Here is a 21,560-nt window from a genome sequence, read left to right on the forward strand (position 1 = left end):
CACACTGACTGGAACTCTTCATATGATTGCACCTAGAGTCTCAGAAATGTAGTCTCTAAATGGACAGGTTTGTGCTCAGCTAAAAGTGGGGGATGTTCTGTACTAAAGGCAAGAAGAGGAAGAGACTGATATTGGGGGAGTGTCGGTAGATTCTGCCGCAAGTGTGATTTGTTATTTGTTTAGGCATTTTGCAGTTCGGTTTTGATTTTAATTTTCAAGTGTTTTCTTTGTTAATTTCTAGTTTTATTGCATCATGATAAAAGATATTGTCTGTACTGTTTCTACTACGAGGAATTTATAAGGGCTTGTGGATATTTCATAAGCCTTTGAAAAGGTTTTCTCTGTTAGTATACAGAGTTTGGTCTATGCCATTTAGATTTTATTATCTATTATCATTTAGGTCTTTTATATTTTTAACTTAATTTTGCCCTGTTGCATTTTAATGGCTTAAAAAGACATAAAGACCTCAAGTACCATTGTGTTTATATTTCTCTTGGCATTCTTGTATTTTTTATGAATGTTGATGCTGCATTGTTTTTGTACTCAGGGAGAAGGACAAACCATCGATAAAAGTTTAGTGAATCTGGGCAGTCTTATTTCCCAGTTGTTGGAGGGTGCCTCATTGTAGCTCCAACATACACAAAGGGAAAAGTATCCATATTCCTAGAGCTTATTTTGTTTTACATTAGATTGAATAATAATGTTTGTCTTTAATCTGAGTGAATGTTTCTATTTTTTTTACTTATTACACAGGTAATTCTGACTCCAAGGACAGAAGAGGTGAGCCATTCACCTTATGTTTCTTGTCCTTTTTACAGTGTACAATATTTGTTGCGTTTCCTCTGCTCAGTCTGTGGTAACCTTGTGCATCTCTGACTGTTACATGTTTATTTTTCCTTAAGTTGTTTCCATATTAACCTCATGGAGAAGAGTAACAGAAATAAGTATTCATTACGTTTTTAAATGTAGATGTTGTTTTTTCCCCTAGTCTATAAAATGTTGACCTCTTGTCACTTTATATGGACTTTATGGATTTTCAGCCGTCATGTGTAACGTCCCTATGACTGGAGATGTTATGTCAGTGGTCTAAGCAGGACTGCAGAATCCCTGTTCACCAGAGAATAGAATACATGGGTACTCTTGTAGAAGTGGCATATTTCTCTTAGGACAACAGTAAGGCTACCATCAAAGAGCATAAGATAGATTATCCAATGGTCTAAGAAATGATCATTGCATTTAAATTTGGAAAATGTTAATCTGTGAAGCAATTTTTCTCATCTTGATTTCCTATTTTATCAAATCAGGCTTCTTGTGTTTTGTTTTGTTTTGTTTTTTTCTGATTCCGTTATTTAACCATGCACAATTTTTCCTGCATAAGTAATGGAACACTTGAAGGCTTATGAAGTCCCATTAAGTAGGGAGCATTTGAATCAGAAAAGTACATACTCTGTACAGCAACTATAATTTAAGAAAGGAAAGAAAAGTAGATACTCTAACCCAAAGTGTTGCCCATCTGCCACTGTGTTTGGTGAGGAACAGTGAGGTGTTATCATACTGTGTACAGATTTCCCTTGATTTTCCAGCTCTCGCTTTCTTAAACTCAAGAACTAGATTTGATTACTGTAGTGCCCTTGCTATTCACTTTCACTAACCAGATTCTCACTATCAAATGTAGAACTTAATAGATTTATGTTGCAATAGATACTTATATTTGCTCCCTAAAACTGCTCTTTTAACCAATCTTATAATAAAATCAGAAGTCAAAGTGGTAGCCTTCAAAATTAAACTTAAGATCTCTGATTCCTTCCTCTACTTAGTGTGTATTTTCTTACTCTTCAGCCTTTTTCTTGCCCCAGATATTATCCCTGTTTTACCTAGCTGACGAATATAGATGTGAGTAGTTTCAGTATTATGATTAAAAAGAAATAAATTACCTTAATTATCTAGATTATTGCTAATTGTGACATACTAATATAATAAATCTTTTTAAGTTTAAAAAATAATTTTGTATAATTGCCTTTGAGCAAACAGGAAAATGAAGAGGCATACACAGTCTCAGCCCCATATGTAATGATGATTTTACCAGAGCATATCCTTAGAAGTATTGCTATAAATTTTGATATCACATTCTAATTTTAAAGCCAAGTGCTTTTTGAGAAATGAGGCTATTGTTTTGAAACATTTGCATTATAATGGGTTTGCTAAGCAAATGATGTCTTATGCAGATGATTAAGGGTTATAAATTTTTATGCATTGGCCTTTGATATGCTTTTGAACAGCAATAGCTGGTGTTTTAATTGCCAGCACATATAAGCATAAAAAAGAGAGGACGGGAGGCAAGCAACTTTGGTTCTTTTCTTTCAAAGTTGAAGAAACTAGTTATTTTCTCATGTGTATTATTTTTTAAATGTATTCCAAATTATTTTGGTAGAGCCAGCCTTTTCCCAATTTTGAAAAATATAAATCATGTAAGATTTACCGTTTTAACTACACAGTTCAGTGGCATTAAGTACATTTACATTGTTGTGCAATCATCACCACCGTCTCCAGAATTTTTTATTTTATTTTTTTAATATCATCCCAGACTAAAACTCTGTAACCCATTAAACAATAACTCCTCATTTCTCCTTCCCCCAGCCCCTGGTAACCACTAATCTACTTTCTGTCTCTGTAAATTTGTCTATTCTGTGTACCTCATTTAAGTGGAATCATACAGTATTTATTCTTTTGTAACCAGCTTTTCTTTTAAAACATTTTCACTGGTGTTAATTTGGATGATTTGTGTACTATATAGTAATGTATTAAATCCAATTCTGGCATTATCTACCAAGTACCTCTTCACCATGAAGTCAGTGGTCATGAGTATACTTTCCAGTTGTTATTTAGTCTTTGCTAGTTTTAAATCTCAGTTTTATTAGTTTTGTTCTAGGGGAAACAGACTCTGAGATAAAGATTCTCATGCAGCCCCTGTGAGACAGTGATGGCAGTAGTACTGGGTAGAGGGAGGAAATGAGATACCATGGGGTCAGAGCAAAGGCAGCAAAAGCATTAGTATATGTGGTTAAAACATGGGCTCTGGAGCTAGACCACCTGAGTTTGTATGTTGACTCTCTACCACTTACCAGCAGGGTGGGGTAGGTATTTGCCATTGGCAAAATAGGATGGGAACAGAATTTCCTTCATAGGGTTGTTGTGAGGAATGAACTAACATTGAACTAGTGCTTGGCCTACTGCTGGGTCAGCATATAGCAGTTGCTCAGCAACTCTTACCACCACCACCACTCTGTTACTATTACTGTTAATTAGATGGGAGACTAAGGGGATCAGGAATCTCAGCCAGCCACTCAGAATCTGTGGAAACAAGGGTGCGCTCCAAGGCAGGGTCACACTGCAGTTTACTACCACAACTGTAGACATTAGCTTATCCTCTGCCCTGTACCTTTTAAACAAAATTCTGCATAAACCTGTCTCATCTTACTTTTTATTTTAATAGTTTTTTAAATTAGGGTTTTCACATGAAGACTTTATAACTGATATTTGTTAAATAGCAAGAATACAGGATAAAACTATTCTAACCATACTTTACATTATTTTAGATGTAATCATTTCTGTAACTGGGTTTTTTCAAAAAATTTGGACTAGTACCCTGTTAGTATTTGTGAAGGAGTCCTTGAGCTACAGAGTTCTAGAACCAGGCAGGGTAAACATTCTGTTGCACCCCAGAGGCTCCTTAAAGTTTCTCAGCTCTCAAATCAGATCACCTGCTCCCCCTGGCTTTCTCTTTCAATACTTTGCTAGAGTTGAAGTCTAGAAGGGGGTTGGCATTCTTGTTAGAGAGGTATTTTGGGGGCTTCCCTTGTAGCACAGTGGTTAAGAATCCTCCTGCCAATGCAGGGGACACAGGTTCAAGCCCTGGTCCAGGAAGATCCCACATGCCGCGTAGCAACTAAGCCCGTGCACCACAACTAGTGAGCCTGCGCTCTAGAACCCGCAAGCCACAACTACTGAGCCCGCGTGCTGCAACTACTGAAGCCCGCTTGCCTAGAGCCCATGCTCTGCAACAAGAGAAGCCACCGCAATGAGAAGCCCATGTACCACAACAAAGAGTAGCCCCAGCTCACCGCAACTAGAGAAAGCCTGTGTGCAGCAACGAAGACCCAACACAGCCAAAACATAAAAATAAATAAAATATAAATTTTTTTTAAAAATAGGTATTTTGAGATTATCATAGTAAGTGACATTATTAAGTGAACTTCATTTATGATGGCTTTCCCTAAGCACCTTTAATAATATATTCATTCAGCACCTATGAGGTGCTGAGGATTCTAGAAAGAAAAAAAAAAAAGTTCCCTGTCTCATGAAAGAAACGTGTGAACACCAAGATCAGAGCCCACTCAGCTACGTGCTATTGGATATACCATACAAAGTGCTATGAGGAGAGCTTAAAAGGCTCACTATACCTGGGGAGTGGGAAGGAGGCATGAAGGTGAGTTTGGGGCAGTTTAATATAGTAACTGTGGAAAATGAGGACTTACGAGACAGGGTAAAAGCAAGGAGACATGAAAGAGCCAGTCATGTGTTTGAGGAGCTGTGCATGGTTGACGTGCATGAGGTGGGAAGTGGTCAGAGGTAGCCTCAGCAGCAGTGCATTGAGCTCAGGGTGTCTCCTGGTGATGTGAAGGAAGGAAGTGACATGGTCAGATTTTTGTTTTAGAAAGATAACTCCGGAGGCCCTAGGGAAGATGGATGGGCAATAGAAATTAAGGTTTCCAAATGGTAATTTGGCCCAAGACAACAGTGATTGGGTTCATCCCAGAGGTTTGGACACTTGAGGCAACTTTTGATGACTTTTGCTGTTTTTAGAGCACTTAACAACCTATAAGAAGCACTTAAAACAACTTTGCCTTTGAGTGTTGATAAATATTTCTACCAAAAAGTGTGAAGACGACAAAAAAATGAGCCTTAGGAAGTGAGGCTAGAGGAGTATGGCTTTTACTTCACTGATTTTTTTTTTTTTTTTTTTGGCTGCTCTGGGTCTTCATTGCTGTGCGCAGGCTTTCTCTAGTTGCGACAAGCGGGGGCTGCTCTTCGTTGCGGTGTGCGGGCTTCTCATTGCGGTGACTTCTCTTGTTGCAGAGCATGGGCTCTAGTTGCACGGGCTTCAGTAGTTGCAGCACACAGGCTCAGTAGTTGCGGCATGCAGGCCCTAGAGCGTGTGGGCTTCAGTGGTTGCGACACGTGGGCTCAGTAGTTGCGGTGTGTGGGCTCTAGGGCACGTGAGCTTTAGTAGTTGTGGGCATGGGCTTAGTTGCTCCGTGGCATGTGGGATCTTCCTGCACCAGGGATGGAACCCGTGTCCCCTGCATTGGCAGGCGGATTCTTAACCACTGCACCACCAGGGAGGTCCCGTCACTGATTATTTTTGCAGTTGACCAAGGTGTGTCTTAAGTCCTTGAGTGATTCACCTGTCTACATGTGAGCCCTTAAAATAACATGACCCTTTGTTTTCTTGGAAAGGGGACATAAACAAATAGACAACTGTTGTCCCAGAACACCATTTTAGTATTTTTTAAATGCTGTCCTCTGGTCTGAGTCTAGGGAGTGAACTTCTGCTAGAATGGGTGGTTGGGGAGTGGGGCGTGGGGGTGGGAGTGGCAGGGAATGGACCACTGTTCCTGCCTTGCCTGCATCATGCAAGGCCACATCTCCAGAGGGCCCAGATCAGGAGAAGGCTAAGCACAATGATATGATGAGTCCGTCTGGTTTGGGAGGAGCCTTAGGAGGGTGGCTGGACTCTGAGCCTGTCTCCAAGTCTGAGATTTGATACAGGGAGCTGTAAATTCTCTCCTACTTTATTAATAGATCTGAGTCTCCTTCCCTCACACAGGCCTGGGAACATCTTTACTATCTGTATTGTCTTTAGCTGTATTAAAAACATGGGTGTAATTCAGATGTCAAGAGGTAAAATCTGACTTTTATGATAGAGGACTCTTCTGGCCTGAAAGCTTGGGAGAGTTAAAATGTATTTCCAACCAACCAACCAACCAACAAACAAACTCATAGAAAAAGAGATCAGATTTATGGTCACCAGAGGCAGGGGGTATGGGTAGGGGCAATTGGATAAAGGCAGTCAGAAGATACAAACCTCCAGTTATAAGATAAATAAGTACTAGGGATGTAATGTACAACATGATAAACATAATTAACACTACTGTATGTTAAATACGAAAAGTTGTTAAGAGTAAATCCTAAGAGTTCTCATCACAAGAGAAAAAATTTTTCTATTTAATTTTGTATCTGTATCAGATCACGGATGTTCACTAAACTTATTGTGATAATCATTTCATGATGTATGTAAGTCAGATCATCATACTATATACCTTAAACTTTCTGTTTCTGTGAATTTCACTGCTCTGGGTACCTCATATAAATGGAATCATACAATGTTTGTCTTTTTGTGACTGGCTTATTCACTTAGTATAATGCCTTCAAGGTTCATCCTTATATTGTAGCATATGTTTCCTTCCTTTTTAAGACAAAATATTTCATTGTATACGTATACCACATTTTGCTTATCCATTCATCTGTCAAAGGACATTTGGTTGCTTCTACATTTTAGCTATTGTGACTAAACCCGTGTTTAGTTATGAACATGGGTATTCTTTTGGGCATATACCCAGAAGTGGAATTGCTGGATCATATGATAATTCTATTTTTAATTTTTTGTGGAACCGCCATACTGTTTTCCACAGCAGCTACACCATTTTACATTTCCACCAACAGTGCACAAGGGTTCCAATTTCTCCACATCCTGGCCAACACCTGTTATTTTCTGGGACTTTTTTTTTTCCTGATAGGTATGAGATTGCTTCTCATTTTATAGTGGCTTTTCTTTTTAATCAATGCAGGGTCCTCTTGCATAAATTGCAGTATATTTTTAAAGATTTATTCTATTTCTTATACTGCCTCTGCTGTCGTTGGTATTTGTGAAGGTCTCCTATAGGGCTGTGGTTGAGCTTTGCTCTGGAGCACTGAGTTGATTGGAATGTGCTCACAGTAGGTGTCCCTTCAGGACGACAAAGAGGAACATATCCTAAACTAGGGGTTCAGTCATTGTTTAGGAAGTTGGACACAGTTATCCTCTAGGCGGAACTCCCTTTCTTTTCCCCTCCTTCATGTCTTGTGGCCTAGAATTACCTCAGGTACCACTCTTGTTCTTCCTCTGTCTTTAGGGCCCACCCAGGAAACCCTCTGTGGACCTAGTGTGTCTGGCAGTCATGTGCATCCTCTCTGGATGCCAATTTTAACCAAAGCAAAACAAGCATTTATGAGACTATCAGGGATACTTAAACAGTAACTGAATATTAGATTATATCAAGGAATAAGTGTTGCTTTTTTTTTTTTTTTTTTTTTTGGCAGCGTTGGGTCTTTGTTGCTGCACATGGGCTTTCTCTAGTTGCGGGGAGCAGGGGCTACAGTGTTGCTTTTTAAATAGGTAAAGGTGTTGTGATTATGTTAAGAATCCTTATCTCTTAGTTTCACATACTGAAGTAAATACAGTTGAAATGATATGTCTCAGATTTGCCTTAATATAATCCAGTGGTTCTCAGCTCAGGGTGATTTCCCTCCCAAGAAGACATTTGGCAACGTCTGAAGGTGATTTTGGTCATCACAATTAAGGGTTTGCTATTGGCATCTAGTAGCTAGAGACCAGAGATGATGTTAAACATCCTACAGTGCACACGAGAGCCCCCCACAGCAGAGAATTATCTATCCCAAAATGTTATTAGTGTGCGGCTGAGAAACCCAACCCTGGTAGAGATGAAAAAACTGGCATCTGGTAATATTGTCAAAGTGAAATGGTCAGTGCATAGGGATTTACTGTAGTGTTCTTTTACTCCTGTGTAAGTTTGGAAGTTTTCCATAATAACAAGTTATAAAATGTATATGCAGCTTATATTTTTTTATATATATTTTTTTGTAAAGAAGCCATCAGTACACCCCCACTCTGTATAGAGCGCTGTTTTTCAAACTGAGCCCAGATGAGATACCACAGCTTGTTGCTCAGCCTGTGGGTGTATGGACTGCGTTGGCAAGCCTTTGGTTAAATACCCTACTACCCCAAGACCTACTTTCATCCCCAGTCCCGGTTTGACGCTGAACTTGAGGTGTTTCTAGGCTCAGACTGATGGAACTAGTACTTACCTTTTAACTGGAAGCTCTTCAGCTGTGATTGATCTCTTCAGCAGTCCAATCCCATCTGCTTTGTCGTCCACAAATCCCTCAAAGTTTCTGGTCTGCTGATGCCACTCTTTGCTGCCTTCCAGATGTGCTTTTTTTTTTTTTAAGTTTTTAAAATAAATTTATTTATTTTTGTCTGCATTGGGTCTTCGTTGCTGCATGCGGACTTTCTCTAGTTGCAGCGAGCAGGGGCTACTCTTCATTGTGGTGCGGTGGCTTCTCTTGTTGTGGAGCATGGGCTCTAGGTGCACGGGCTTCAGTAGCTGTGGCACATGGGCTCAGTAGTTGTGGCTTGTGGGCTCTAGAGCGCAGGCTCACTAGTTGTAGTGCACAGGCTTAGTTGCTCTGCGGCATGTGGGATCTTCCCAGACCAGGGCTCGAACCCGTGTCCCCTGCATTGGCAGGTGGATTCTTAACCACCGTGCCACCAGGGAAGCCCCAGAAGCAATTTTTATTTCATTCGTATTTTTATGTTTCTTCTATCGTTTCAGTGTCCTTTTGGGAAGAGAAAGAAATAAAATTATGGATTCAGCCCACTGTCTTGAGCCACATGTCTCTAATTACCTTCTTTTAATACCTGGTATACAGCCCTCTGTGAGTGGCATTGAACAAAGACATATTTAGTGATAAGTCATTAATTCTTTTATTCATTCACTCAGTGTAGTCCATCCAGTATTTGTTTAGTGCCCACTATGTGTGAAATTCTGTGCTAGGTGTTAGGTATATGGTGAGAAGCAAAGCAGGTATATAATCCTTGCCTTTGTGGAATTTATGGTGTAAAGGAAGGACACTCATAATCAGCTATACTCAAATAAATATATAATTACAAAGTGTGCGGGTATTATCAAGAGAAATAACAGAGTGCTCTGTGAGACTAATAAAAAACAATAATAGCTAACACCGACTAGACTGTGTACAAGTTACTGTGCCAAGAACTTTACATGGATGATCTCATTTAATCTTTAGAATAACTGATTTTACAGATAAGGAAACTAAGGCTTACCTAATTTAGTGTTAAGTCAGAAAAGACCTCTCTGGTAAAAGTAACACTTGAAATGAGAACTGGATGACTAGGAGTTAGCCAGGCAAAGAACAGAGGGAGGCTATATACAGCAGAAGGAATAACATGTTCAAAGGCCCAAGGAAAGAGTGAACCCAGCATGGAAGGATGCCAGTGGCTGAAGTTCAGTGAGCAAGGAAAGAGTGGGAGGAGATAGAGAAAGCAGGGGCTAAATGGAGGAGGTTGTTATTGGCCAGGGTAAGGATATTAGATTTCATTCTAAAGGCTTGGGAAACCATTGAAAGGTTTTACCTAAGAGGGGAACATGATCTGATTTGCTTTCTTCGAGATCACTCTCCCTGCTTTCTGGAAAATGGACTGGCCGAGAATAGCAGCTTACCATGATTCAGTTGAGAGAGGACAGAGATTTAGACTAGAGTGATGGCAACAGAATGGAAAAAAAGCAGACAAATTTGAGGTGTTGGTTTTAGTGCTAAAACATTACTTGCAGCTGGGTTGGATATAGACGCTAAGCATGGGGAAGAAACTAAGGGGATTTCCACATTTCTCGCTTGAGCAGCAGGGTGGATGGGTGGCAGTACTAGCTACTGAATCACCAGTAAGGGAAATTATTTTAGACCCAGGAAGTTTGCACTGCCTGTGAAATTTAAAGTAGAGGTGACATTATAGTTTCAGAAGAGTTCGAAGAGAGGTCTGACCAAGCAGTGCAGATGTGGGAATTGCTAGCATATCACTTGAGCTTCCAGCCTGATCTGATCAACTAGATGGCATATAGAGAAGAGCGCCAAGAACAGAGCCCTGAGGAAATCAGACATTTAGAGATCTGTGTTAGAAGAGGAACAACTGACAAGGGAAAATAATTTGAAGCAGCCAAGAGATAGAATCAGAAGAGTGCTTTGTTGTAGAAACCAAGAGAGGAAAGTTCTTCAAAGAGGAGGGAGGGACTTCCCTGGTGGCGCAGTGGTTAAGAATCTGCCTGCCAATGCAGGGGACATGGGTTCGAGCCCCGGTCCAGGAAGATCCCACATGCCGCGGAGCAGCTAAGCCCATCTGCCACAACTAGTGAGTCTGCGCTCTAGAGCCCGCGAGCCACAACTACTGAGCCCGCCTGCCACAGCTACTGAAGCCCGTGCACCTAGAGCCCGTGCTTTACAGCAAGAGAAGCCACCGCAATGAGAAGCCCACGCACTGCAACGAAGAGTAGCCCCCGCTCGCCGCAGCTAGAGAAGGCCTGCGCACAGCAACGATGACCCAATGCAGCCAAAAATTAATTAATTAATTAATTAATTTTAAAAGAAGAGAGGAGGGCGTAGTCAGCCAGTTTGAATGCTCATTTCAGTATGAGATCCACATACCAGGGTATGATTGAAAATTGCCATCAACAAAGAAGCATGGTATAATATCTTCCATCTCTTTAAAAACAAACTTTCCACCCCACTTCTCCCTCCAGCTGCTGCTTTTCTCTGTATCTCTTTATGATAAAAGTCCTTACCTCAAATAAGGAGTCGGTATCTCACTGTCTCTTCTTTCCATCTTTATTTCACTCCATTTGGGCTTTCTCAACAACTGCTTAACTGAAACCACTCTTGAAAAGGTCACCAATAACTGCCCTCTTGTCAAATCCAGTTTCACATCTCTGTTTTCATCCTACTGAATCTGTTGATTGAGTATTTGATTGAGTTGACTACTCCCTCCTTCTTGAAAACCTCTGTTCTTGGCTTGCATGATACCACATTCTGCTGGATTACCTCCTACCTCATGACTGCTGCTTATGAGTCAGTTTAACTAGCTGATCTTTTAAAAGAATGTAAATCCATTTATATCTCTCCCCTGTTCAAACCCTTCCAATCACATAGTGTTTCTCATCACATTCAGAACTAAATCCACACTCATTACCATGGCCTGCAAAGCCCTAAGTCTTCTGGCTTCTGCCCACATCTCCAGCCACATCTTGTATGAAAATTGGTCTTTGTGCTATTTCTTGAACCCACCAAACTCCTGAGGGCTCTTATGCTTGCTGTTCCCTGTGCCTAGAAAGCTCTTTGCACAGATCTTTTTGTGGTTCACTTATTCACATTATTTAGACCACTCTAAGTAATGGCTCAGTATAACCACTTCAGACCTTCCCAAACTACTCTAACATAGCCAACCACTTCCCCCTCCCCAAAACCCATCACTCTCTATCCCTTTACCCTTCTTTTCTTCATATATCTTGCCCCTGTCTGAAATTGTTTATGAACAGTTTTCTCCCACTTCCCCCAGAATGTCAGCTCTCTGTCGCTTGTCTGTTTAATCAATTCTCTATTCCCAGTGTCTGGAACAGTGCCTGGCATACAGTTGCTGGTCCATAAATATCTTTTGTAAATTTATTTATTTTATTTATTTTTGGCTCCATTGGGTCTCCATTGCTGCGCGTGGGCTTTCTCTAGTTGCGGGGGCTGCTCTTGTTGCGGAGCACAGGCTCTAGGCACGCGGGCTTCAGTAGTTGTGGTGTGTGGGCTCAATAGTTGTGGCTCACGGGCTCTAGAGCACAGGCTCAGTAGTTGTGGCGCACGGGCCTAGTCGCTCCGAGGCATGTGGGATCTTCCCAGACCAGAGATCAAACCCATGTCCCCTGCACCAGCAGGCGGATTCTCAACCTCTGTGCCACCAGGGAAGTCCCCATAAATATTTTTTGAATGAATGCTGCTAAGAGGTTGAATCAGATGAAGATGGGAATGTTTCCATTGGGTTTGGCAATATGCCATTTGTTGGTGTCCTTGATGAGCAATTTAAATGGCTCACTGAGGGTAGGAGTCAGAGCAAAATAGATTAAGGAGTACCCAGAGGTAAGGGGTTAGAGAAAACAACTGTTAAATAAGACAACCGTTGTGAGAAGTTAACTGTGAAGAGAGACATGGGGCTGGCTGTTTGTGGTTGGAGGAGGGTAAATGAGGTCAAGAAGACAGGACTTTGAGGTGACAGTAATAGATGTAATACAGAGCATATGTGACAGGATTGCCCTTTACATGGGGGGATCTGCTAAAGAGGATGAAAAGTGGTGCTGCTAGGAAAGATGGAAAATGGTGAAGACAGTTACAAATTCAGACTGGTTGTATAGTTCATGGTGGGGGCATGAGAGTGCAGGAAGAGGATGAGGCGGCACCTGGTCAGCTGCCATGAGGTTCAGTGTGGGGTGGAAAGGAAGCCAGGCCCTATGGAATGGAGGGCAGAGTTGCTGTATCTCCAAGCCAGATGTTGCTGTAGTTGGGGTCCTGGTAAAAGGTAGCTGTGGAAAGAGGTAGAAAAGAGTACCCAGCGTTTTTTGACACAGTGCTTAAGGATCTAATAATGTGTCCTTGCTTTAATCAGGAACAGTATTCTCTGTGCCAGGAAACCATTTGGATTTATGATAGGAAAATTGTCATTTTTCCTTTCTCTCCCATCTTCCTCTAGATGGAGCGCACTGAGCCTGGGAGAAAGTACATTGTTGGCCCTACACACCCAGCTTACCATCAGGATTGATGAATACTCTATGAAATATTTGAGTATTTCTTATGTGCTGAGCACTGTTTTTGTTTTAGGCTCTATAGCAATGAAAGAAAGTCTCTACCTTCAAAGAGCTTTCATTGTAATGCAGGGAGACACAAAATAAACATATGTATGATAAGTCAGAGATGGGGTGGACATGTCACCCTGGGCTCTTACCCTGCTGTACCCCCCTCTTCACCCAGTAGCCCTGGGCTGGCAGTGAAAGGTGTTCTCTTTTCTCTCTCTCTCTCCGCCCCCCCCCTTCTCTCCCTCTCTCCCTCCCCATGCCCAGCCATCTACATAAGCATTTGGAGGAGCCCTTCTTCCTCATCTGGGTGTTTCCCTGAGCAGCCGACTTGAGCCCTCCATTACATACAATGATAATAACATGTTTTGTTCTCTTGATTTCAGATGAGACGCCAATTATTGCAGTGATGGTGGCCCTGTCCTCTCTGCTAGTGATCGTGTTTATTATCATAGTTTTGTACATGTTAAGGTGAGTGTGCTAATGCTTCTGCATTCTCTTGGACTCTGTTTCAATACCCCAGGTTCTCAATAAGCCCCCACAGTCCAGAAGACAGTAGGATAAAGACAGTGAATGGGATAGAGGGGAATGACTCATGGTAGCACTCCTAAGATTAAAATTCTGCTTAGAAATGTTTTAAAGTTTTACATAATCTTCCTTAACACCTAGCCCCTCCCCTTTGCTTCCCTCTGTCCCAAGTCCAGTCCCTCAACTCCAGTTCAACCTAAAACCCAGGACAGTGGTTTAGAGGTTGAGGGAAGAAGCCACAGTCTGTTGTTACTGATAGGCGTTTTAAGATCTTCAGATCTAGCCCTATTGAAACAACCCCTGAAAGCACCCCAGTGAAGATTATGTGCTCAGTAAAGGTCTACTTTATTTCTAGTTGGGGCTTTGTCCCCAAACCCCTCTAGGGCCCCTGACTCTGGCATGCTGAACTGAACCATGTGAGCTACAGAGTTTCTCTTTCTGACTTTGTTCCAGGGTCTTGTAGGTATTACTCCTCAAACAGGTACCAAAGCCAGGAAGGGAAACCCAAGGGAGGGAAGAAGGAGGTGCATTTGTTCTCTTCCTGCTGAAGTCACCGCCCTGACTAATTGGGTTTAACTCTACCCTTATTTTTAGCTTAAGCTGCTCTGGGCTCCCTCTGTTCTTCTGCAGGGATAAAGAGAGGGAAACCTTGTACACCCCTACAGTTTGTCGTGTGTCTCCACCTTTCTGCAGGAGACTTGTGGCCAGACCTGTGCCAACCCAGTCTGAAGCTCTGGGCTTCTCCCTGGTTACACCAGGGAAGTACCAGGATTTTTGTTTGATACTCTTATCTCCCCACACTGTATTCTACCCACACATCCTACCTCCCCCTGGTGTGGCTGTGATCTGCAGCGAATCCTGGAACTGGAGCTGCACAGAGGAGCCATTCAAGCCAGAACATACTGTGGGGTTCTCTGGGTTGGATTCTAGTGTGCTGAGGGTGAGCAAGAGCACACTGAGGTGCTCAGTCACCACTGGAGCTGCTTCAGTGTGTGCAGAACCTGTCTCTAAAAGAGCCTGTTTTTTGGTAAAGGATATTTTAAAAGGCTGAATCAGTAAGTGGAGCTACAAAGCCAATGATTGGTCTCTCCTGACTCTGTGCTTAGTGTTTCACTATGAACATTTTCTCATTAGGTTTAAGAAATACAAGCAAGCTGGGAGCCATTCCAATTCTTTCCGTTTATCCAATGGCCGCACTGAGGATGTGGGTAAGACACCCCTAAATGACATGGGGAACCTTCATGGAGAAGAAAAATCAAGAAAATAGGAGTTTCCCCATCCTAAAAGGAAAGAGAAAAAAAGACTTGAAAGCACCCCTAGTTTTTGGATGCCTGGTCCATGAGATAGAACACCTAATTTAGTCTCCAGAGAAGGGCTGTGTCCCCAGGGCACCTGACCAACCTTCCCCCTTATGCACTGCAGAACCCCAGAGCGTACCACTTCTGGCCAGGTCCCCAAGCACCAACAGGAAGTATCCGCCCCTGCCTGTGGACAAGCTGGAAGAGGAGATTAACCGGAGAATGGCTGATGACAATAAGCTCTTCAGAGAGGAATTCAACGTGAGTTCTTTGCTGAGGCTGGTGTGTCAGCAGGGAGGAAGGCAGACCTAAGGTCAAACCTTTTGAATCATGGGGTAGAAAACAGGTTTCTAATGGGTTAAGAGGTGAGAAATTTTTTACCAGGTTCATCTGACTCCTTTCCTATGTGACCATGGACAGGAAATGCAAAAAGATTTGCCATACCTCCCTCTTCTACCCATCTATCCATTCATTCATCATTGCATCTGTTACTTTTGTTTAATAAAAACTTATCAAGCATCTGATATGTGCAAGGTGCCAGGGATTTGCTGGGGGGCAAAAACAGATCTAGTCCCTACACTCAGGGAAATTGCTGTGTAAGTTCAAACAGCAATATAGAACATGAAGAACTGGTGCAAAGGCATAGGAACCTATATTAAGAGGTGGCCTTTTAGAGTCTAGAGCCAGGGGTCACAGGGTATCTTAAGTAGACAGTAGGAATAGGTCATTGTGGAAAATGAGGACCATGGCAGACTGCAGAGCACAGGCCTCATCTTGGGTAGTATTTACATTTGCATGTTTTATAACTCTCTCAAGGAAGCAGAACATGTTTGTGAATCTACCAGTTGATGATTCCAGTCCACCAGTTCAGAACTTCCTTTAAAAATGATATTTTAATTGAGACCTAATCATAGGCAAGGGCATTGGGGAAAGGGGGATGGGGAACATTCCAGGCACTGGGAATATCAGGAGCAATCTGTCAGTAGTGAGGGTGGGTGAGGGAAGGGCACATTCAAAAAATAATGAAGGACTATGAGTGGCTGAAGTGCAGAGACTTAAGGGAGTAGTAAGAGATGAAAATGTAGAAGACTGGGCCAGACTGTAGATCTTGTAGAATGTCATGAGAGAAGTGGGAAGCCACAGACCAACCAGATTTGTAATTTGGAAAAAAATGACTCAGACTACTAGTTAGAGAATAGCCCATGGGAAGACCAGGATAGAAGCAGGAAATACAGTTAGGGGCTGCAGCAGTTAAGACCAGAGTCGCTGATAGATTGATGTAAAGTGGTAATGATTAGGGAGAGGGGAATGGATTTAAGGACACAGGAACAGTTCCAGAGTTGGCTAATTCATCAACTTGGGCATTGTTAAACTCTGTCTCCTTCATATCTTTCCACTCAGCCATGTGTCAGTCCTGTCTCTTAGGCTGGCTTTCCTCATGTTGCCAAAATGGCTGCCCAGGGAATTCCCTGGCGTTCCCATGGTTAGGACTTCGCGCTTTCACTGCCGAGGACCCAGGTTCAATCCCTGGTCGGGGTACTAAGATCCCATAAGCCATGCAGCGTGACCCCAAAAAAAATAATGGCTGCCCCAGTTCTAGGCACCACATGGGGGTAAATAAGGTCCAGTGAGAAGAGAATAACTGTTTCTTCCTGTATGTCTCCTTTTATTAGTGAGGAAAACTTTCCCAAAAGCTTCTGGAGACTTCTCTGGTCACATATTCCTTCTTAAACTAGTCATAAGCAAGGGAGAAATAGACTTACCGCAACTGGCTGAGACCAATCCACATTATTCCAGTGTCATGTAGAGGATAGGCGGATAACCCACAGAATGGGAGCTCTAGTAGCAAGGAGGAATGTTTATTGGGTGAGTGGGTTACCACTCATATCTGCTCCACCTCTGAAGGGCTTGGGGGAGTGGAGAGTGATGTGGTCAGATTTTCAGTCTGAGAAAATCACTAGCTACAATGTGGAGAATAGATGGGAGGGAAGCAAGAGGTGAAGCAGAAGACCATTTACCAGGCAAGAGTTAAGGTAATAACTTGGACCCTTTTTTCTGGCTGTTAGAAAAACAACACCATTTAATGCTCATTATTGATTATGAACATTCACCTCATCCCACAGGATAGCACCTCAGCCTCAACACTATAGCTAGGTCTCCAGTAGGCACTCTGCTGTTTTTTAAATATGGTGCAAGCTACTTCTGGGTGATGGGTATGTGACCTGGTGGCTGTACTTTTTTGTGTGAAATGAGTTCTTTGTTTAGAGGTAATTCCCTGAGATCCCATAATAAGGCATTCCAGTGAATACCTGGATAGAGGTGGTGTTCCTAAGAGGCATGGTAGGCAAATTCAGATAGGTATTGTGACAGTCAATTGCCGTGCTATCATGGCCACTGTGTTCATGGGCTCATTGGGCCAGCACTGGGGTGGTGAGGGAAAGGGCGGACCAACATCTCCTGGGTTCTTGCAGTGAGTGCCATCCGGTGAGCATACACATGGAGCATAAATATTTCCTGTCTTTTTTGTCCCAGTTATCTACTACCCAGGGATCAGCTTAGATCCTGACATCCAGTGAAGTGGATGGTGTGATACCTTGCTTGAAGTTCTGTTCACCAGACGGGTTTCTCTTTTATACTCATTCAGAGCCATACCTTAAGTAGATTATCCCATAGCAATCTGCTTCCAGAATAGGCTAGCATGTCTCACAGAGCCATTTGTACACTAGGCTGGACTTTTTTCTCCTTTAGTCAACTGTTAATATCATCAGGAAGTCAGAGGAATCTATTGAAGGAGTGGATGTGTGGCACGCCTTCTGTACACATCAGTTTCAGCTGAATTCTGGACATGTCCCAATTTATAGCTTATTGAATCACATAATACTTAGTTTATGATGGGCAGTTGACGTCATATGGATATCTAGTGTCCCATGGTCAGGCTTACAGTCTCTACCAGACCCCAGTGCTAAGCTAGGAACATAATCTTGCTGACAGGATCATGGACTTGTCCCCACATCCTAAGGTTTTTCATTATGATTCTCCTGCTCAGCCTGAACCACAGACACTTAAGGCCCCGTAGAATCTACCAGAGCTAATTTCTCTATGGCCTGGATCAGCTTGAGAGCCTTCTCTTTTCAGATTACTCAATAAATGAGTCAGAATAGGACACCAGCATGTGGTATATGCTGTCTCCAAAATCCATAATGACCCAGCAAGCATCACTCCTCCTTGAAGTGGGGGCGGGGGGAGGGCATGGGAGCAAGGAGTGGCAACTTATTCTTTATGTTGGAGGGGATATCCTGACTTGCTGCTGGCTTTTGACTTTCAGAAAACTTGGCCAAGGTGGCAGGCCACTATATAGTTGTCAGGGTGATGTCCTGTGAAACAGTGAGACAAAATCCCAATGAACCAGTTCACAGCAGAGAGAGGTCAAGATGATTTATCACTGAAGCTGCTCCTGCCATGAGAAAGGGAAACTGCTTCATGTAGTCCTTGTGCATCATAAAGGAAAAAATAAGCTCACTTGCCTCATTAATAGCGAAATTCAGGTACCACGGGTTATATTAATCTGTAGGAAATATGACATCTGGAAAAGCAACTGCAAATCTGCAGCTCCACATGGTTCATGTATGACATTATACTGACATTCTTAAAAACTGTCAGCTTATCTATTTGGTAGCTTGCATGGAGAGTAATAGGAAGCATCAGAATAGCTAATATTAGTAGTTATTGAGCACTCGCTTCACGCCATCACTAAACTCACACATCTAAATGGATTATCTCATCATTATCCCACAACTTTTAAGTCTCCTGTAGCACTTAGGAGCTCTGTGACTCATCTAGGGACCTAGCCTTTTGGTAAAGGGAGATTACTGCTCCAGCAGCTTGCATTTGCTCTAGCTACTGGAATGGTACCTATCCAAAGGGTTAGGGGACCAATGTGGTTATTCCTGCTCCTTGCTGTAGAATTCTATTCCAACCATACATTGGGAAAATAGGTAGCTCCTAACATGAGACCACTTCAAGCCAAAACTCCTTCCATCTCCTGGCCTACAAAGGCTCCATTCAAACTAGCATGAAATTATAGCATTCTGGGTTCCCAGGAATTAGTTAGCTGAAGGCCAGAACCCAGTAGACCCCAAAAGATGTATTTGCCTTTACCCAGTGGTTACCATGGTAAATGCCTGCAGATTCTTAAGGGAAGTTGAGGAGGAAGGTTCATGCTATAGGAGTGTTGATGTGCTGTGGCAGGGTTCTTTCTTACATGTGCCCATCATTGAAGAGTTCTAGGTCTGTGAACTGACTCAGGCCTGGGAGTTGGATGAGAAGGAGCCCTTCTCTAGCATGAGAGTCTAGTCAGGCCCCCTCAACTGACCTGAGCTGGCTGCCTCCCATTTCCATTATTGGGAGCTTCACAACAAATTATCCACCTCAGAGAAGTCTGAGCCCTGGTGAACTGTGGCCTCTGAGGCTTTTTTCATCCCACTAAGATCAAGAATCCCTTTTTGAAGTCAGTTCCTTCTTCTAAAAGATGCAGGTGCTTTCCTCACCCATGTATACCTTCTAGTGAGGCATGCATTGTAGATCCCATCAAGGACATGGTGAAGGTGTCAGTAAGAAGGTTGAGGCTGTTGGACCCCCTGTAACACTGATTTCCTCTACTTTGTGCCAAGGGCTTTCTGGCTTTTCTTTGCTACCTAGCTGAACCCAGCATTCAGTCCAGGTTCCTATTGGCCACCCCACCCCACCATTAGAACCGTGGCCAGTTTCCTGAGCGGTTACACTAACTGCAGAAGTTCAGTTAACCATACCATAACTAGAAATCTAGCCCTATTCAAAAATTAGAATTAGACCCCTCCTTGGCCTAACATCCTCAAAATGTATATCAACAACTATTCCTATGGTTTTTGATGATCCAACTCAGTGAATGCCTGCAGTTTCTTCTGGGTGTTAGTTCTTTGCTTTTCTACCTTCTTTATGTATTTTACCCTCCAGATCGTGTTATGCTTGCATCCTGATTATCCATGCGCAATGAGAGCTGGGTTGTGGGGCAGTTTTCATCATGAAAGCAGGATGCAGTAGAGAGCATAATAGAGATTTTTAGAAGTTGGCTTTCCCCAACTCCTCTGTTTCCTTTCTGCATCATTTCAATTATCTCACTTTAAAGCCGTGTCTTTCACACGACCAACCAAGGAAAGATGTGAATTCCATTGGCATTAACATTTAACAACCAGCAAAATTCTGAAACCTTAACTTTTGGTTCAGCAAAATACATAGCACAGTCATAGAAGGGCCCTGACTTTCTGTGCTGTCTTTGGAGATAAGTATTTGATTTTGGAGCTGGGCTTTTTCTTGTTTTACTGTCTAAAATTGTCAGAAATAATCCTATTCCTTGGTTTCAGCATTTCTCATCTCCTTTTAATTGGCACTCCCCCTCCCCCAACTGCTTTACCATCAGCTAGAGCACCTCCCAGGTGATTGCAAGCCAATATGAAGTAACTGTTTTATAGTCGTGAGGTATGTGTGGCTTGCGCTTTCCCATAATGCAAATTGGTTAACAGTTCCTTTCCCTTCATCTGAACTCAGTAATCAGGTTCACATCACCCGTATTTCCCCCATCAGTCTCTCACCTACAACCCCACTCTCTGTTACTAACTGCTAAGTGAGTTAAGGTCTTTTACTTAAAAACAAGAGAAGTCAACTCAAGCAAAAAAGTGGGGAAGCTGGCAGAATCAAAAGATGAGATAGACTACCAGCCTTTGGACAGAGCAGGTCCTATCCTGGTGGGTCTGGGCCCTCTAGGGAAGCCTCTGCTTCTTCCTGGGTTTCAAAATCCTGGAAAAGAGAATCTGGTTGGTACAATGTAGGTCAGGTGTGACTGTGCTTGCATCGGTCAGCCCTGGCAGGAAAGAGGAGAGTTAACACATAGGACAAACACACCAATTTGTGTCCACTATCATAGAATAATATTCTTGTAATCATAGGGTGAGGAAGGCCTTTCTAAGCAAAACACAAGATTCAGAAGCTAGAATAGAATAGATTGAAAGATAATAAATATATTAAAATGTTAAGCATCTCTGAAAAATAACACCATAAGAAAGTGGCCAACTGGGAGAAACTATTTGCCACAAGTAGACAGAGAATTTTCCATAATGTATAGAGCTTCTCCAAACCTGTGAGAAAAAAGTTAAACATTGCAGGAGAAAAATTGGCAGTTCAGAGGAGAAAAACAAATGGTCTATAAACATAGGGAAAGAGGCTCAACTATATCTAGTAATCCGGAGATCCAGATTAAAACTAACCATTATTTTGGGCCTGTTAGATTTGAAAATTTTAGAAGATTGATATCAAGTATGGGCAGGGGTATGGGGATAAAGAAACTCTTACAGGTAGGGGAAGTTTAAATTGATACAGCACTGGAAGGATGATTTGGCAGTATCAACCAAATTTTAAATGCTTACACTATCTGACCTAACTTATGGGACTCTATCAGAAAACAAAATATATATTTGTACAAGGATGTTCACTGTAGCATTACTTACAATAGCAAAGAAAATAAAGTGGAAAATATTTATCAAATAGCAGAATGGCTGAATAATTTCTTGCATCTATTATGAAATTCTGTACTGTCATTAAAATAAATGTGTTGACATAGAAAAATATGGGAAAAAACATATTCCAGGGGACTTTACATGGTATAATCCCCTTTTAAAAAAAAAATCTATGTATGTCTGCCTTTGAGTGTGTTAATGCCTTTTTTTTTTTTTTTTAAAGTCTGGAGGAATACTGTGAACTGAGCAGTGGTTGCCTACAAGGATGGGTAGAAGACAGGAGAGACATGATAGGGAACTTCCACTTTCTACTGAATTATTTGACTTTCTTTTACAACAAGCATATTTTTAAATATCATTTTTAAAAGCAGACATTAAAAACTTTAAAG

The 21,560-nt window shown here is 42.1% G+C and overlaps 1 protein-coding gene across 4 annotated transcripts in view; it reads left to right on the forward strand.

Annotated features, from left to right (window-relative positions):
- The window catches only part of PTPRA (protein tyrosine phosphatase receptor type A), a 188,025-nt gene that overhangs the window by 123,770 nt on the left and 42,695 nt on the right, over positions 1 to 21,560 (forward strand). For 2 of the 4 annotated variants that reach the window (XM_061210014.1, XM_061210013.1), the window contains 4 exons: positions 754 to 780; positions 13,184 to 13,268; positions 14,460 to 14,533; positions 14,748 to 14,884. In XM_061210014.1, the coding sequence (XP_061065997.1) occupies positions 754 to 780; positions 13,184 to 13,268; positions 14,460 to 14,533; positions 14,748 to 14,884 (323 nt within the window). The remainder of the gene's footprint in view (positions 1 to 753; positions 781 to 13,183; positions 13,269 to 14,459; positions 14,534 to 14,747; positions 14,885 to 21,560) is intronic. The other 2 variants (XM_061210015.1, XM_061210016.1) reach the window with 1 other exon arrangement.

Source organism: Eubalaena glacialis, chromosome 13, assembly GCF_028564815.1.
Source record: "Eubalaena glacialis isolate mEubGla1 chromosome 13, mEubGla1.1.hap2.+ XY, whole genome shotgun sequence".
Classification (NCBI taxonomy): domain Eukaryota; kingdom Metazoa; phylum Chordata; class Mammalia; order Artiodactyla; family Balaenidae; genus Eubalaena; species Eubalaena glacialis.